Below are 18,621 nucleotides of genomic sequence, written 5' to 3'. Positions count from 1 at the left end.
TGAGGAAAAGTGGTAAGGATGCCACTGAATGGGTTACCGATCATCTGGCAAAATGATGGAGTGCCACTAAGCTCATCATCCACTCACTTCAATCTTCTATCCATGATCCATATTTCCATATCATCAATGGCTGCCAGGCTGTGTGTGGGGGTGTGGATCAGTTGGTCATCTGCAAGTTGTTAGACAGTCAATAGGTTGACATGTGTCTAGGTCAACAGGGTCATTAGGTCGACATGGGGTTTTTCAATGTTTTTTGACCCGAATGTCAACACAGTCAACATGGACACATGCTTCGGGCTCGGCACACTATTTTATTCTCCCACCATGCCCTAGTGGATGGTATGGCATGAAAAACCGCCTATCGGCACATATCGTCTAAAAAACAGTGAAAAACCCCATGTCGACCTTCCTGCATGTCAACCTAGACACACGTTGACCTAATGGCGTCAACCTAATGACTGTCTAACAACTTGCTGATGACCCAATGACCGTATCCCATGTGTGGTATAGTCAATGATAATGTAGTGTCAGTATTTCAAGACGATATAGTGACAGTCTGCACATTTTTTCCCTAGACTAGAGATGGGTTATACCTTGACAGGAGCCTAGAACCAGACAAAGAAACTTTGTGTTGCAGCTGCAGTAGACAACACGCTGCAGAGATGGTGCAGCAACTAGTCGACTCTACTGAAGAAGAGGGCGGATTCGGAGGCGGGGAACGGGGCATCACACAAGGAAATGTGCTGTACACAAGGGCCTAATGCACTGCGTCAGGTCCTTGTACATTACAGTACTGTAACACACACAGCCAGGCATGCATATATAATCTATATATAGATCCTATATGCAATGAAATTAAATTCCTGGGGGTAATGGATGGTTGCGCTGTCGAGACAAAGCCGGGCATGCATATAGCTTGATATGCATGCTCAGCTGTGTCTCAGCAGCGTGACCGTCCATTACCCCCAGGAATTTAATCTTTACCCCTGTTCCCTGACCACTGCACTAGATAGTAGTTTTGTATCAAGAATATGGTGGTAAACCATTCTAAAGGACATAATTCTTCAATCTTCTATCCTTGACCCATATTTCCAATATTAATAACTAATTCACTGATAGGCAACCCATAATACACCCTGTGGACAATGAAGCAAAACTGCAGTACAAAACTCTTGTAGACAGTGAAGTTACACACAATGTGATTTCACGGTACTTGTTTCCTAGCACGGCGCCCACGATATTCAGTCGTATGGCATTGTATTCAATTTAAAATTATATACCATTGTATATGGCATACAATGCAATGCGATGCGATTTTAAATTGTATATGGACCCTAATAGGTGCCTACAATGTTAAATGCATGCCACCGCCAACCCGAAGAGTGGCGAGCGCAGCGAGCCCGCGGTACGCATCCTCCGACCTTTGCATACCCCCACTATCCACTCGGCATGGAGTTGATTTTATATAGTGTGGCGAGCACAGCGAGCCACTGAGCCCCGTGAGGGGACGCACATGACTTCACATGTATTCCGCGTCCACTCGCCACACTATATAAAATCAACTCCACGCCGATGTGGATAGTGGGGGTATGAAAAGGTCGGAGGACGCGTACCGCTGCGCTTGCCACGCTTCGGTTTGGCGTTGATAGTGGGGGTGGCGTGGGGGTGCTTTTAACATCGTAAGCACCTATTACGGTGCTTATACAATTATTTATCTTATAGGGGCACATTTAACATTGAAAACACCCATTTTACTATTTAAAATCGTATACCATTGTATATGCCATACAATTCGATGGTATACAATTTAAAATTGTATAACATCGGATCACATACCATCGTAAGCGATGGGCGCCGTGCTAGGAAACAAGTACCGATTTCACATATACAAAACAGTGAAACAAATTAGGATCATGAAGTTTATCACAATACTATTCTGTAACATTTGTCATGCTGTCCATGCTGTGCAGTCATTAATCCCATTATAGGGGGTATTTATCAAAGCTTGGAGATGAGAGCTGTTTGGTCGGTACTTTCACAACTTAAATCCTCTCCAAGTTTTATTAACATACCCCCTCTAAATTTTAGGATTAACATGTTTTATTTTGTTAAACATTAATTATAATTAGGCCACATTACTCTCCATCTAAACTAAGACGTACATAAATGACACAGGTTCAGTGGCTAGCTGACTTCAGGCCTACATTCCACCTGATTTTAATCAGACACAGAAAACGTGTGATTAATGAGTGTCTCAGTTTAAAGGGATAGTATAGTACAGTACACTGTCTATGCAATTAAACTAATAAAGACATTGGGCCAGATGTATTAAGCCTTAACAAGAGATAAAGTGGAGGGTGATAAAGGACCAGCCAGACAACTCCTGTCATTTCTCAAGCACAGCCTGTAATAATGCAGTTATGAGACAATTGGCAGGTCCATTATCACCTTCTACATTATCTCTTGTTACAACTTAATACATCTGCCTCAGTATGATATACACACATCCACCAAAATCTCACTGCTACCTATACTATCAGGTTGTAGCAGAGTTTTTGTAGACAACCTGTAAGTTTGCATAAAGCAGACGTACAGATGAGATGATCAATGTAGCGGTGTTCATATTTGTTAGATGAATGTAATAATTACTGTAAGTTCAGTTTTAAATAACTCCAACACCATGGACAGCGCAGAAAGAACACATTTATTACATACATGGTGAATGAGGAATAATCATTTTACCCAGTTTGAATGAGTCCTGTACCTCAAATTTGTGATTACCTGAAGGTTTGTTTATAATGAGCACTACATACACTCAATCACAACAGAGACTCTCCCTTGGTTTTATTCATTTAAAGGGGGGGGGGGGGAGATAAGTTAAAAAGTAAATGGAAAAATAAAAAGTATCGAATACAACAAAGCAAAGCCACCTAGCAGCACTCATTTCCCCACAGACAGGATCACGTCTATGAGCAGCTAACAGGGCGGCTGCGTGGTGTCTATACAGTGTAACCAGGTTACACCACCTGTAGCTGGGCAGGGAGCACCATGTCGGCCAGCTTTTGGTCTGGCGGACATGCTGGGACTTGCAGTGCCACAGGTGGCACCGCAGAGAGCATGTGTGACTGGCAGGCTAGTGCACACATAGCGCCAGGGTACGCCGGGATAAGACTACATGTCAGGCTGGGAGAATACAGCCGATATTGGTTATAGGTGAGCACGGACGGGCAGTCGGCCCCTGTATCCCCCCTCATGCCGGCCAGCACCCCGGTTACCTGGGTCGGGAACGCTGTGAGGCCTCGGTACACTCTCCCTTCACGCTGCCTGCTCTCTGGCACCGGCGCTATGTCCCGCCCCACCTTCTACCAGCTGATTGGAGCGTTTACTGTCTCCCCGCGCGGTGATTGGCTGCTCAAGGCCGTCAGTAACGTCTCCCCCCTCCTCTAATCCCTGCTCCTGTCTTGTCACAATGAGCCCTGCGGCGGATCGGGGCCGCGCGGGTGACTGGGGCGGCGGGTGACTCACCTTCCCGCGCGTGAGAGAGGGTATGAGCGGCGATTACCGGAGCCGGAGCAGCGGATGAGTTTTCACTACCGGAGGGGGCTCTACGCAGCGACCAAACCCCGCCAAAAACAACCCAGCCGGCGCATGCGCAGCACCGCCCACTGCTGGAAGTCTCCGCCCCGCACTGTAGGTTACCGCAAATCCGTTAATATGTTCTCACCCCTCCGGCACCCTGCGCGAGTGCGCGTGTAACAGGACACCGGCGTAAATGCGTGCAGCCCTGTGGCGGCCGCAGACGCTGTCCTACTAACGGCAGCGAAATGTTAACCAGGGAGGGGCCTCCCGTTTAAACCAGTGATTGACATTAACTGGGCCAATTGCAGCACGAGTCGCTATAGACGTAAATCTGGGGGCGGGAAGAGGGCGGAGGCTCAGGCAAAACCAACGTCCGACTTACAATGTAGCCAATCAGAGGCGGCGGAAATGGCTAGTATCCAATGAAGAGATGTGTGGGCGTGCCAATGTGAGCTAAATAAGTGGTTTCTGCTGCCCACAGTCCCACACCAACCAAGACGGTCCTGGTTTTCTGAGCTGCGGTGTACGCCGTAACATCGCCATCATGCACAAGTCTGAGGTAAGTGGCTGCCGGCGTAGGGTTTGCAGTGGAGGTAGCAGTGTCGTCGTCCCTGTTCCTTCGCCTGTTGTCGCGCATATTTTTATTCTGGCTTTTTTTTTTTCTCGGGCTCTGAATTTGATGTGAGGCCTTATACACGCCGTAGTCGGGTAGCGATGCGAATGCTTTAGTTGTGCGAATGGCCTTTCGCGGTCTCCGCTCCTGGCTCAGCTAGGCCGCTATGCCGCATGACTCATTCACTCCCAGAGGCCGCCTTTGTCCGCCGCCATCTTGTGCGGCCTAGTCACTAGGCCCAGCCCTACCCGCGTGTGGCAGCATCCGCCTCACTGTGACCTAGTATCCTGTATTCGCGCGGCTGCTGCCTGTCCCCCGGTCTGCAATACTGTATCAACGCCTTTATTTTTATTTCCAGTCACCCAGGGAGCCCGAGCAGCTTCGTAAGCTCTTCATCGGAGGCTTGAGCTTCGAGACAACGGATGAGAGCCTCCGGAACCACTTTGAACAATGGGGCGCACTCACCGACTGTGTGGTAAGCTGTAGCCGGTATCGCATGTAACTTATTGGGTGGTGGGGGGGTGGGATTATACTCTGCAAAGAAGAATGGTTTTAGCATTGCAGAACAAACGTAGAAATCCAAAAGGGGTTTAGCCTTGCAGATGGTTGTTGTGAATTTTATCCCTGTCCTAAATAACCTATTCTAAACTTGCTTTTGTATTATCCCTTTATGGCTTAAAAAAAAGACTTCCCCTTTTTTTTGGGGGTGGTTAAGTGTAACTTCACTGACTGGTGGTGCTATGACTACTGATATAACAATTTAATAACTCAATAGTGCTTTTTCAGTTGTTTGCTTGTGTGTATTTATTAGTGGGTAAGGTAATTTTACCCCAAATGTTATACTCAGGGCTATTTTTGTACAGGCTCCAGCAGGAACTGAGGCCCTTATTCTAGTTCACTCTTTCTGACAAAATATTTCTAATACCCCTTTCAGACAGAAAAAAAGACCCGGGAATTTCCCTGCTCTTGCCGTGTCGACCCGGGTTTTTCTTCTGTCTGAAAGGGTCAACACGGGTCTAAAGTTCCGGGACTTCGACCCAGGTATTTACCTGGGTTTTTCCCGGGTCTGTATTCCAAAAACCCGGGTCGCCGGCTGTCTGAAAGGAAACGACCCGGGTTTTTGGGATTATTACACATTGTTAGGCACTGATTGGCTCTCCTGGTGGGGTGCTGGCTGATTGGATGTGAGGATAGGCTTCTCTGATTGGCTGGGAGGGCATGGCAATGGAGCTGGCTTCTGAGGTCATTAGGGAGCTGAAAAAAGGATAGCATTTCCCACTGGTAGAAGCAGCTGGCAGTGAGAGGGAGGAGGATATCGGCAAACAGATGACTGGGACAGTCAAAGATGCCACAGTGTACTCAAGCATTGCAAATATACTGACAGCCATGTGAGGTAACATGTACCTTCCAGTATATAAAAACAATAAAACTTGTTTACAACATATCCTTGTGTCATGCCATGGTTAATGCAATGCAGTGAGCAGTCACCACCCACTTTTGATGACCTCATCTCTGTGTGCCTTTAAAACTGTCCTATTCTTATGACACACAGAGTTTTGCAGGAAAAATCCGGCTTCTGTGTGAAAGGGGTCGACACGGGAAATACCCGGGTTTTTGCTCCTGTGTGAAAGGGGGTCAGCCCCTTGCTGCCTAGTTGTACCCGGGTTTTTGTATCCGGGAAATACCTGGGTTTTTGGGATTTTTCTGTCTGAAAGGGGTATTAGATGGACAAAACCATGTGCACTGCAGGTGAGGCAGGTGTAAAACCCCACCCAAATCTAATTATCTCTGCACAAGTAACACCTGCCTCACCTGCAGTGCACATGGTTTTGTCCATCTAAGAAATATTTTGTCTGAAAGAGTGAACTAGAATAAGGGCCTCAGTTCCTGCTGGAGCCTGCACAAAAATAGCCCTGGCTGGCCTCTAGTAATTCCAGAAAGGGTTGCTTTACTGTGTTGCCATTCTGGAGACAATCTGCATCCTTTCTCCACCGTCTAGGAAATGGGGGATTCCTATCACTTAATGATATGTAACCTTTGGCCCTCCAGCTGTTAATACACATCCCAGCATGCCTTGTAACAGTTTACTCATGGGCATGCTGATGTGTAGTTACACAACAGCTGGAGGACTAAAGGGTCCCCACCCTTGCTTGACCTAAACATTTAAAACTGAAGCCATGTAATTGAAAGTGGCAGGGGTTTGCTGGACATGTATATTAATTGTAAGTTTCTTTGTAGGTAATGAGAGATCCAAACTCAAAACGTTCCAGAGGCTTTGGCTTCGTTACATATACTTCAGCAGAGGAAGTAGATGCTGCGATGAATGCCAGGCCACACAGGGTGGATGGACGCGTCGTAGAGCCTAAAAGAGCGGTTTCCAGAGAAGTGAGTGGCTACTAATATAAAAGCTGTTTATAGCTGTGTATCTCGAGTTTTCAATAAAATGCGTTCCTTTATTTCCTAAGGACTCTCAAAGACCAGGAGCACACCTAACCGTTAAAAAGATATTTGTTGGTGGAATTAAAGAGGACACAGAAGAACATCATTTAAGAGACTATTTTGAACAGTATGGGAAGATAGAGGTGGTAGAGATTATGACTGACCGAGCAAATGGCAAGAAAAGGGGCTTTGCTTTTGTTACATTTGAAGATCACGATTCAGTTGACAAGATTGTTAGTAAGTAACTTCATCTAATAAAGTAGTTTGTTTTACTGGCACTCAATGGCAAGGCATATATGTAACTTTGCATTTTTGTTGCAGTTCAGAAGTATCACACCGTAAATGACCACAACTGTGAAGTAAGGAAAGCACTTTCAAAACAAGAGATGGCAACAGCTTCTGCCAACCAAAGAGGTAATCACTTTATTGCATTTTGTTTAGTCTCTCTAAACTGTTCTTGAGCTTCAAAACAAATATTAATTTGTTTCTATCTCTGTAGGACGCGGTGGTGGATCTGGAAACTTTGGAGGCCGTGGTGGAGGCTTCAGTGGAAGTGACAGTTATGGTGGCGGCGGCCGTGGAGGAAACTTTGGCGGAAGCAGAGGAGGTGGAGGTGGTGGTGGTAAGTTTTGATCTTTAGGGAAGTAGGGGGGGAAAACACCCCAAAGTAACTAAAGAATAAACTCTTAACTCCTGTTTACAGGTGGATTTGGCGGTCGTGGTGGCTATGGTGGTGGAGGAGATGGATATAACAACAATGGTTTCAGTAATGATGGTGGTTATGGCAGCAACCCACCATACGCTGGTGGAAATCGAGGATATGGTGGTGGCCAAAGTTACGGAGGAGGCCAAGGTGGTGGTTATGGTGGTGGTGGTGGAGGAGGCGGTGGCTATGATGGTTACAACAATGGAGGTGGCGCAGGAGGCGGTGGATTTGGTGGTGGAAATGGTAAGATGTGTTCTTCTGTAGCCTTTAAAGCCGCTTAGTTTAAGTTAAACAAATTTACATATACTTTCACTTACCTCCAGGAAACTTCGGCGGTGGTGGTGGCAGTGGGGCAGGAAGTGGCAACTACAACGACTTTGGCAGCTACAACAGTCAGTCATCCTCCAGCTTTGGACCAATGAAAGGTGGTGGTGGTGGCAGCAGCAACTACAGTGGAAGGAGTTCTGGACCTTACGGAAGTGGTAAGAATTCTCTAATCTATAATTAAAACTAATCACCTCTCTAAAATTACAGCTTGTTGAGACAAGTGCGTTACATGCAATGGGCTAAATTTCCAGTGGAAAGCGGCTCTTCACCATCATCTTAGTCTTAACATGCTTTGTTTTATTCTAGGTGGCTATGGAGGTGGTGGTGGTGGAGGGTCCAGTGGCACTAGCAATTATGGAGGTGGCAGGAGATTCTAAGCCTCGGTAGGTCTTAGGCTTTTCAGTAAAACAATCCATTATCTTTTTTTACTTTGGTTCTGCCAGAGAGTCATATGCAGAATAGGTAACTGCCATTACAATTCAGCTGATTGAGTATATGTAGATTAACATACTTATTCGTATTATTCAACAGGAAGCAATGCTTAGCAGGAGAGGAGAGCCAGGCAAGCGACAGGTTACTACTCAAGTTGAATTCAGCCAAGCTCAGTTGTGGCAGGGCATAGCTGCTACATGAAGAAATGTTAGCAAATCATTTTTACGTTTGAGGAAAACACAGGACTATTCGTGACTAATTATGAAGATTTAAGTTAATGTGTTGTGGGGTGTCAAGCATTCCTAGACCCTGGTTTTATTGTATAGGATTTTTTATATAATTTGTGTTCGTACTGTTCAAGAACTGTAAAGACTGCATCATGACTCAATAAATGTGTCCCTTTTCATTTTTTACTTGTGTATCCAAAATATCATTGGAGAGGCTTGTTGCAGAAAGGGATTAACTGGTTAGTGGCACAACTAGTTTTGGCTGCAGCTAACTATACTGCAATCTTTAGGTTAACAGTTTCCACCTATAGTAAGAACTTGACAAGTTGCTTATTAACCCTATCCCTCTATGTGAGGAGAATGGTGTAAAATTAATTCTTTACATTTATATGGCTCAGTCTTACATCTGGAGACTGCTGGGTTTAATGTTTCAGTTTATGGGAACTCTATCATAGCTCTACTTTCAGTTGGACAGTTTCTTAAATAGTGTTTTTTGGGGAGATGGGCACAGATTATCTTAAATGGTACACTCTTAAAGGCAATGGAGAACCAGTTGTTATGCACAGGTATAAGAGGCTTTGATGGTATGCTTGACTTTAGTGATACAGCAGTTGCTGATCTCTGACAACCCCACTCAAGCTTTTTCTGTGGCTCGTGTTGCCTACTCCTATAGGCTTGGCCTGGTCTAAAATTGTTCTAAGTGTAGCATGTGGTCCAAAAAAACCTTCAGAAGAACTGTAGATCTGTTGTAAAGTCGTATGAGATGAGCTAGTCTGGTCCTCAAGATGGAAGACAGTCAGGAACTGAGACAATAGTCTCTGGAGCTTTTATCTACTAGCAAGGAAGATGTACTCCAGCTCAGACCAGTCTTTCTACATCTGAGAATAGCTGATCATCCAGTAAATCAGTTAAGCTCACACTAATCACAACTAGCAAGATAAAGGGAATCATCAGCACATCGGAAGGAGGCAGACAAGAAAAGGGCTTCATGTTGAGCCTAGCATGCAGTACGAGCCAGGAGGGGCAGTTTTGTTACCTTGCTTGTAGGTAAGAACAGACTTTTATTATGTCATGCCTTTTTAATATGAAAGCTTATAGTGCTGGGTCTTCTAAATCTGACAGTAAGTGCATAAAAATAAAAAATTCTCCTCTTGGACATAAGAACAGGAAAGTCAACGTGAGAAACACAACAGGAGGATTTTTATATAATCCTTCGATTTAGCAGTGTCAAACTGCAATCATATTATACAAAGGGGTATAGTTTACACTTATAGCTTTATGTGCCCCCACTTTAATGTCACTTTGATATGAGTCAATATAGATGTAACCATTATGGCACAGATGTGTACTTGATCACACAGCAGGCTCTTTGCAGCTATTAGGCTTGAGCCCTCAAACTTTCAGAATGTTTTGCAGATTATATTACTCTATACGAAGTCTGGCAGACTTTTGACATTCCGGCCAACATGCCATGTTAACCAGTAGTTTAGTGTGGCCACTTCAGCAATCCTTGTACAGAGTTTAGAAGGCTAATGCACTGCCCTAGCTAGAACCCTTATCTATATGGCTTTTTTAAAGCCTCAAGTCTTTAACCAGCTAAATACTAATGGCTCTAGACTAATGTGGCTGTATGAGACTTAATACAGCCAAATATAGGTCAGTTACATTAATCTTAACATGTATTGTCTGTAATAAGCTGTAAGTGGATACTGACTGTTAAAACTTCATACAGGTGGCGGTGACTAGCTGTGGGTCTGCAGGCTCCTGACTTGACTGGGATATCTGATAAGTCATAAATCACTATGCTTAAGGTAAAACTGATGTGTTTGCTTTTTATTTTACAGTTTGAACACCACTGGTCTAGAATATTGGGAAATGGTCCTCAAATATCCATAATCTTTTCCAGGTCACTACTGTTTTAAACAGGCGCTTGATGCACTTTGCTGGTCGGGAGACATTTAAAACTAAGCCTGTGTACACGGTGCTATTTATTGCTCAGTCTCCTTGTCATTGACAAGAGATGGGCACTAATTAACAGGAGACTCTGCAGGGAAGTCGCAGAGGGAAACCGCTGACTGCAGTAGCAAGCTCCTGTGACCATTAGGAGGCTGAACACAGGAGCATGCACCTGGTGATTTATTGCGCACACAAATCGCTGGCAATGTGGTTGCTCAGAGATATTGCACCGTGTACACAGCTATAGGGATACTGGTACAGTTTGGGGACCAGTCTACTACAGGAAACTTCTGGTTTAGTGTATTAAAATGGGGTTTATTGTACAGTGCTCCACTGCAAGCCGATGTAGATGACTTATGCTGGGCATGGCCATCCAGCTGATAAACAGCAAGGCATGTTGGGATTTGTAGTTTCACAACAGCTGGAGGGCAATAGTTTAGACATGCGTGACTAAACCTTGATTTGTGAAATCTATACTATGTAAATTGCCAAATCTGGCATACTGTGCATTAAACACTGGCTGGGATAATACTGTAGCAGTAGTCTTGCTGGGTTCTGAAAGATGCTAAAGCTGGGTCTACACTTGCAAATTGATCTGTCTGATTGGGGAGCATGTTGTCCACTAACTACCCAAATCGCTGTATGAGTCACAGCTGGGTATTGGCATGACGAATGGCCCACTAAGTTGAATTGTCAGTTACCACCAGGGCCGCTTAGTGCCCAAGCCTGATCTATCTGCTATTCAATGTGTAAATGCATAACTAAATGGTGTGGCTGCAATGCAAATGAAGCCTCCTGGAAGTTTTTAACCTGGAGAGTTTAAACGCTCCAGGTTTATACACCAACTGCACATCCAAACCTGGTATTGGAAGCTTAAACTAGTTTTGAATATTGGAGTTGGATAAATTAGTACTTAAGCATTTTTCTTTTCTGCATCTGTGTAAAAGTTTGTAATACGGACTTATAAGGAAGCTCATCTTGTTTGTTTTGTTTTTGCAGGTGACGACCTTGTGGTTCTACAAAATGCTGTTTTTATTGATTTTATTTAAATAAATTTATTTTATTAAAGTAGTGTCTTGTTCTTTAGGGGGGGCACTTACTAATCTATATTGAGATCTGGAAGGATGAAGCTGTGGGAAACTCTCCAGGCAACAGTTTTGTGGAAAAAAAAATATATATATTTTTTTTCACTATAAATGGTGTAAAACTCATGACCCTCCAACTGTTGTGGAACTACACACCCCAGCATGCCATGCCACATATTTTATACAATGGATTGCTTAAACTGTGGCATGGCATTTTGGGACATGTAGTTCTACAACAGCTGGAAGGCCATGAGTTTGACGTCAGTGGATTACATTGTAATCACTTCTAGTAGGTGCTAGTTAGTTCAGGATCTGCCATGTCATTCCAGTATTCAATGCCCCAGACTGAGCAGTGGTGATGGCTCACTATAGTATTCACTCGCTGGTTCTTTTCAGCAAGGTGGAAACAATGAGCGTGGTGCTCTCCACAAAATGCAGCAGGTGCACTACATTTGCAGTGAGTAGTCTGGCCAAACATTGAGGTTTATTGAATGAAGCACGTAAACCAGGGCTGGGCAATTGTGGCCCTCCAGATGTTAATAAACTACACATACCAGCATGCCTTGCATCAGTTTCAGCATGGCCACATAGCAAAACTAATGCAAAGCATCCTGGGATGTGTAGTTCAACATCTGGAGGGCCGCAATTGCCCAGCCCTGACGTAAACTCTGCACTAGACTTGATCTAGAAGAAAATATATTACTTTTATGGTGTTTGCGACCCCCAAAAAGAACATTAACGTAACAAAAGTTATTTAAGTCTGATCTCACTTTTTCATCTGTAGGCAAGTGTCCTAGATCACACCAAATAAAGGGGTCTTTGTTTGTGGTTCTATACTACAGATTTAGGTACGTGTTTAGTTTCATGGCGGCTGATCTAATGCATCCTTTATTTTTCTGTTCATAACCACTATGGATGGAGTTGATTTTATATAGTGTGGTGAGTGCAGTAATCCACGTCCCCTCGTAGGGCTTGCTGCGCTCGCCACACTATATAAAATCAACTCCATGCATAGTGGGGTTATGAACAGGTAAAAAAATTGGATCGGCCAATATCGCATCCGATATATCGGCAGCCATGTAACTAAAGAAGTACCCAGATTTATACAGGCTTCAGCAATAGCATTTTACTTGTGACTTTTAACCCCCAACTACCCTCCATGACTGTTTTCATATAACTAGAAAAACATTCCTGGCCCAAATGTGTAGCCATGCCTTACAATGTAAGGCATAAATCTACAGATTGGTTGGAACAAAAACCTGGTAATGGATGAGTAGCAGCTTTCCAGCAATTCAAAGCAAATGCATTTGCGCTCATCCATTACTGTGATTTTGTTCCAACCAGCCCTATCTGACAATCTTATCTGTAGATGTATGGCCACCTTTTTAATCTTAAGAATGATAAGCTATTTTCTTAGACACTCATTCTACATCCCAAGAAAATGGTTCAGGCAGTTAACTTTTTGTGTACAGTAAATTTATTATACTACTAAATTAGTTTCCTTTTGTATTTGCCATTTTCATCTTGTATTTTGGCTTTGCGTAGTATCAAGCAATGGCTTTATACTTGCAGGTTTTAAATCTCACCTATCCATTCTATTGTAACATAGCAACAGATACTTTATTGCACAATGAAACAACTTTACACACTTTTGGGTTACTTAACACTTAATTTGTCAGGGTTGTTCCTATCTTGTAATTTGTCTTAAGCTGTGCACGCATAAAAATGTATCTGATGGGAACACAAAATCTGGTAACATATAGGAGCAAATAACCAAATGCTGGATAATGAGCAAAACTTTGTGTTAAATACTTGTGCTTTACCCATTTTGCATAATGACCAGTGTCTGTCCCAGTGTTGGTGCAAATGTTCAAATTGCAGTGTCATACGTTACCAGAATTTTGGGTCAGTTGTAGGAAATCTCAGTTTCTTATAGAACACACAAATATTCCAATGATTTACAGAGAGTATTGAACATTCACATCAGTCCAGTGGCGCTCAAAATCCATATTCACATGCACACAGATATTCTAGGGTTAATTTGTTGGGAGCCAAATAACCTACCAGTATACTTTTGTATGGTGGGAGGAAACCCATGCAAGTATGGGGAGAAAATACTAACTGCACAGTTAGGGCTGTGGTGGGAATTGACCCATGACATCAGTGCTGTGAGGCGGTAATGCTAACCATTACACCAGGGGTGGGGAACCTTTTGTGCCAAGGGCCGTTTGTATTTAAAAATTTCTCTTACAAATTGTCCTGCTGCAAATAAGTCTGACAGTCTCCATCCGTTGTTGATTCTGAGGAATCTCAGGAGAACTACTGACCTCTCGTGAGAATTCCCCTGTACTTGACTCCTGGCAAAGCTGCTGGGCGAGTGGGCGGCCCACTCAGACCGGCTACGGGGGCTGCAGGTTCCCCACTCCTGCATTACACCATCTGTGCTGCCACAAACCTTATTTAGATATAGATGCACTCTTATGGGCCCTACACACACAGCGATAGCCACTTTCTGAGCGATTTTACATAATCGCGTCACCTGGCGTAAGCAGCCGCACTTGATGCAGTCGTTACAAGCTGCCAGGATGCTGGAGTCTGGGGAGAGAGAGGGGTGAGAATCCCCTGCCTGTTCCTGTACAGGCTGGAATGTCGCACTCCCTGATGGCTGTGCTAGGGAGATAGGGGTGAGAGTCTTCCGCCCTGTGCCTGCCTGTCATGTGTGTCCCTGTACAGTGCTGTGTATATAAGTCTACAGCTCTGTTCTTTATGTGTGTATAAACTATATAGGTCTACAGCGCTGTACTGTATGTGTGTATGTAGGTGTACAGCGCTATATGTGTGTATACAGACAGCCAGCCTTAGTGTTGCTGGTGCATCTCCAGCCGCCCATTTCTGGCGGCCAGCGATGTGCCAGCACGTGGACACACGGGGCGACGCCAGGCGAAGAGGTTTCTGAGCTATGCTAGACCACTCAGAACACTCTCATTGCTCAGCATGCGGTGCTATGCAGCGCTATACGCTGAGCGATTTGTCAGGGCCAGTGTTCTCCAGTGAGAACACTGGCCCTGACCGATAATAACCAGCATGCTGGTTATTATTGGTCAGTGCCAGTGTGGTTATTAATCGACGGGGCAATAGCAAGGAAACTGGAGTTTGGACTTAAGGGGTGTACACACGGAACAAATGTGTGCTATTTTCTAAGCAATCTGACTAAATTGCTTAGAAAGTAAGCACAGATCTCTCTGTGTGTATGCTCCGAGATATTACATATCTCTTGCTAACTTAGTTAGTGCATGCAGTCAAAATCTAGTCAGATTGCTTAGCAAATGACTGCAAATATCTCTATAGGGGCATACACACGTAGAGATCTGTGCTAAGCAATTTTTCTGGTGTCAAGATCTCCCATGGAGAGCACATACACATGCAGAGATTTTTGCTAAGCAAAAAAAGGCAGGGTAATGGTTCAGAATGAGAGATTGCGATCAGTATCTCTTATTTTGTACACACAGACAGATTTGCAGTCATTTGCTAAGCAATTTGACTAGATTGGGACTGCATGTACTGACTTGGTTAGCAAGAGATATTTAATCTCTCGGAGCATACACACAGAGAGATCTGTGCTTACTTTCTAAGCAATTTAGTCAGATTGCTTAGAAAATAGCACAAATTAGCTCTTTGTGTACACCCCTTATGTGTACAGAATGAGAGATACTGATTGCAATCTCTCATTCTGAACCACTACCCGGCTTTTTTTGCTTAAGCAAAATTGCTTAGCACAAATCTGCGTGTATGTGCTCTCCATGGGAGATCTTGACACCAGCAAAATTGCTTATCACAGATCTCTACCTGTGTATGCCCATTTACACCCATACATTGCATCATTTTACTTTCACCAATTACCATCTCTCCCAGCCGCTAAGCTGATGAAAGCTATGTATTACTTTTTTGTTTACTGTTTCTTTACCATGATTTGTACCATGTACCTCCACCCCGCCTGTATGCTGTACCATCACTGTTGCACACCCTGCCAGCAACAAGCTGGCAGGGTGTGCCCGCTATGTAAGAAAAGTGCTATATAAAAGTATTATTTTTACTGCTGCCTTTGAGCAGCATGATCAAGATTGTGCCGCAAATGGCTGCCTAGGAACTGTGCCACTCAGCCATATGTACCCCTGTGTCTCACTGCATAGCAACCTAAAACTGTACTGTCCCTGTTTAACTGTTACCTACCTGGCTGTTTGCAATGACCAGTGGTGCCGTTGTTGGCTGCCTAGGCGCTGTGCAGCTCGGTGGGTAGGTGTTCCCTGTGTGATAACTGTACTGTCTCTGCTTATATTGTTACCTACCTGTCTGTTGCAATGACCAGTGGCGCTGCTGATAGCTGCCTAGGTGCTGTGCAGCCCAGCAAATATATGTGCCCTGCGTCTACAATCCCCAAGGGCACATGGAGAGTATACCTGTATGTCTTATGTATATCTGTACTGTCACTGTTTAACTGTTACCTAAACGGCTGTTGCACAGCAATCCAAATCAAACTCCTAGTATACACAAAGATACCTGGCCAATAAACATGATTCTGATCTTACTGGTGTTCTCTCCTAGGCTAATGCTGGGTACACACCAGGACGACTAGGGCCCGATCAGCACAATCTAGATCCGATTCCGATCAATTGGATGCAGATTGTGTGCTGATTGGGCCCTTTTCTGAGCTGGTGTGGAGCGATTCCGATCCGATGCGCGGTCCCGCGGGTCGGTCGGTCGTTATTGAGATCCTACCTGCTGCAGGTAGGATCTCAATGACGACCATACAACCGGGTGCGGGTCGCCATCGGATCGGACCCGCTCACGGTGCACATCGTGAGCGGGTCGTGCCCTCCCGCGTCATCGTGAGCGGGTCGGACGAGACACTGACGACCCGCTCACGATGTGCATCGTGAGCAGGTCGTCCTGGTGTGTACCCTACATAATACTTCTATTGGCCTCATAATGGCATTGTCTCCACATCAGGTTTCCTCCTAGTATACAGTACCCAGTACATGTTCTTACTTTGATGATAGCTACATACGTGGTAGCCATTCCTTGTTAACTGAGTTGGGAGATTTCCTAGTGCCACTCTGGGTAACTGGTGCGGGAAGGCCTCCTGACCATCAGGATCCTGATTTATTGGAGCTATTCTTCTTCATGGGGGTCCACAACACCCATAGAGGGAGAATAGAACCTGTGGTTTGCCCACAAGGGGCTTTGTAGCGCTCCCCCCCCCCCCATCTGCTTGTCTGATGACCCGATTCCCATCTGTCGGCAGCTCATACAAGCTGATGCTTCCACTTTGAGTGATGGTTCTGCCTTGAGTATAGTCATACTTGCCTACTTTTGAAAATCATTTTCAGGGAGTTTTGAGCTGGTAGAATTTTCCACAGCAGGTGGGGACATAGGGTGGTGGGCCGTGGTCGCGGCCATGGGAACGCCCTGCATTTCCTTGGTGTTCCCATGATAATTTGCTGGTGATGCAGGTGGCGGGCAGCTGACGTTGGCGCCCGCCAGAATCTCGCTGGGTGCAGGGGTCCACTGCAGGAGAAAACAGATCAGCAACATGGAGCAGCAGCTCAGCTTGACACAGCACCTGGTCTCCTGCCGCTGGTAAATTTGCCGACAGCCTGCACACACAAACCATTCCACTCCCATATGCTGTGGCAACAGCTACACAGGGGTAGATTTATTAAGCTCGGTGAAGTGATAAAGTCTGTTTTTTTTACCACCGGCCAATCAGCTCCTACCTGTAATTTTTCAAACCAAGCCTGTAAGGTCACAGTTAGTAGCTGATTGGCCGGTGATAAAAACCAGACCCTTTATCACTTCACCAAGCTTAATAAATCGAACCCCTCAGAACCTAGCAGTGGCAGTCATGACACCAGCAATGCAGGCACCACTCCCCTCTCTCCGGGCATTCTGGACTTGCGCATCCACAAGTCCGTATTTTAGGGGAGCAATACACTAAAACTAAAGTGCGGGGCAGCAGGTGGCTCATTCACAAATTGTAGGCAACCTTGATTACACACCACTATATTACATTACACAGCCCCCGCATATTACACCCAGTACACAGACCACAATATTACACTATATACAGCGCCCCCCCCCCCCCCCCCCATATATTACACCCAGAGCACAAACCACTATATTACACCCAGTACACAGACCACTATATTACACTATATACAGCCCCCCCCCCATATTACACCCAGTGCGCAAACCACTATATTACATTACACAGCCCCCACATATTTCACCCAGTACACAGACCACTATATACAGCCCCGCCCCCCCCCCATATTACACCCAGTGCACAAACCACTATATTACATTACACAGTCCCCGCATATTACACCCAGTACACAGACCACTATATTACACTATATACAGCCCCCCCATATTACACCCAGTGCACAAACCACTATATTACAATACACAGCCCCCTCATATTACACCCAGTACACACACCACTATATTACACTATATACAGCACCCCCACCCCCCATTACAACACACACAGGCCCACATATTACTCTTAGCACACACACACAAAACCATATAACATAGCACACAGCACCCCTAATATTACAATACACATAGCCCCTCGTATTACTATCAGTACAAACACCACTATATACCATTTGAAAACAGCCCTCCCCATATTACACAGTACATACAGCTATCCCCCCCCCCCCCCCCCCCATATTACAGTCTGTACACACCACTACATTATATTACACACAGCCCCCCTCACATTAAGCAGAACCCTCCCCCAGTCTATACCTTTCAGTATTGCTCTATCTTCTTAGGAGGTGCAGGGACCCGGCAGCGTGGTGAGGGAGGCATCTCAGCAGGGAGAGCAGGGCTGGCCTGATCTGCAGATTAGGGTGGCCAATCCTGGGATTGGGATCCCGGGATTTGGCCCCAAAATGTCCGGGATTGGAGTATCTAATCTGGGATTTCGGGATTAGACTGCGCATGTGCAGTCTAATGCCGGGCAGCGTCTGAGCACTTGCTCAGACACTGCCTGGCTGGTCCCAACCCGGCGTGCTGCCGGCGCAGCGTGATTCGGTCATAGGTCATGCTGCGCAGGCTGCCGCCGGGCCTCCCACATCATACCCAAAGCCAGAACCTGCTCGCCGCCGGGCCTCCCACGGTATGGGGGCGCAGAGGGCAATTTTCTTTTAGGGATGCCAATCCCGGGATCCTTGGAATCCTGGGATTGAG

The 18,621-nt window shown here is 45.3% G+C and overlaps 2 protein-coding genes across 7 annotated transcripts in view; one reads left to right on the top strand and one right to left on the bottom strand.

Annotated features, from left to right (window-relative positions):
• The window catches only part of CBX5 (chromobox 5), a 30,009-nt gene extending 26,260 nt beyond the window's left edge, over positions 1 to 3,749 (bottom strand). The window contains exon 1 of one of the 3 annotated variants that reach the window (XM_083169552.1): positions 3,725 to 3,749. The gene's annotated coding sequence lies outside the window, so the exon portion shown is untranslated. Of the gene's footprint in view, positions 1 to 3,275; positions 3,447 to 3,525; positions 3,679 to 3,724 lie in introns of those variants that run through there. The other 2 variants (XM_083169550.1, XM_083169549.1) reach the window with 2 other exon arrangements.
• A 231-nt stretch (positions 3,750 to 3,980) lies between these two features.
• On the top strand, positions 3,981 to 11,347 carry HNRNPA1 (heterogeneous nuclear ribonucleoprotein A1). 4 transcript variants are annotated; one of them, XR_014469788.1, is made up of 11 exons: positions 3,981 to 4,138; positions 4,551 to 4,667; positions 6,431 to 6,577; positions 6,658 to 6,868; positions 6,953 to 7,045; positions 7,131 to 7,253; positions 7,335 to 7,580; positions 7,661 to 7,819; positions 7,971 to 8,047; positions 10,056 to 10,134; positions 11,279 to 11,347. XR_014469788.1 is itself a non-coding variant. In XM_083169547.1 (10 exons), the coding sequence occupies exons 1-9, from the start codon at positions 4,124 to 4,126 to the stop codon at positions 8,039 to 8,041; spliced, it is 1,182 nt and encodes a 393-aa protein (XP_083025673.1). In that variant the 5' UTR covers positions 3,981 to 4,123; the 3' UTR covers positions 8,042 to 8,047; positions 10,056 to 11,347. The 4 variants fall into 4 exon arrangements, 3 of the variants coding, with proteins under 3 accessions (XP_083025673.1, XP_083025674.1, XP_083025672.1); XM_083169547.1 differs by having other exon boundaries at positions 10,056 to 11,347; XM_083169548.1 differs by lacking the exons at positions 10,056 to 10,134; positions 11,279 to 11,347 and adding an exon at positions 8,196 to 8,509 and having other exon boundaries at positions 7,131 to 7,250.
• The last annotated feature ends 7,274 nt before the right edge of the window (positions 11,348 to 18,621 follow it).

The sequence above is a fragment of the Crinia signifera genome, chromosome 2, assembly GCF_055691185.1.
Source record: "Crinia signifera chromosome 2, ASM5569118v1, whole genome shotgun sequence".
NCBI classification, from domain to species: domain Eukaryota; kingdom Metazoa; phylum Chordata; class Amphibia; order Anura; family Myobatrachidae; genus Crinia; species Crinia signifera.
The sequence above is the reverse complement of the archived record's forward strand: the minus strand, read 5'-3'. Positions and strand labels throughout refer to the sequence as shown.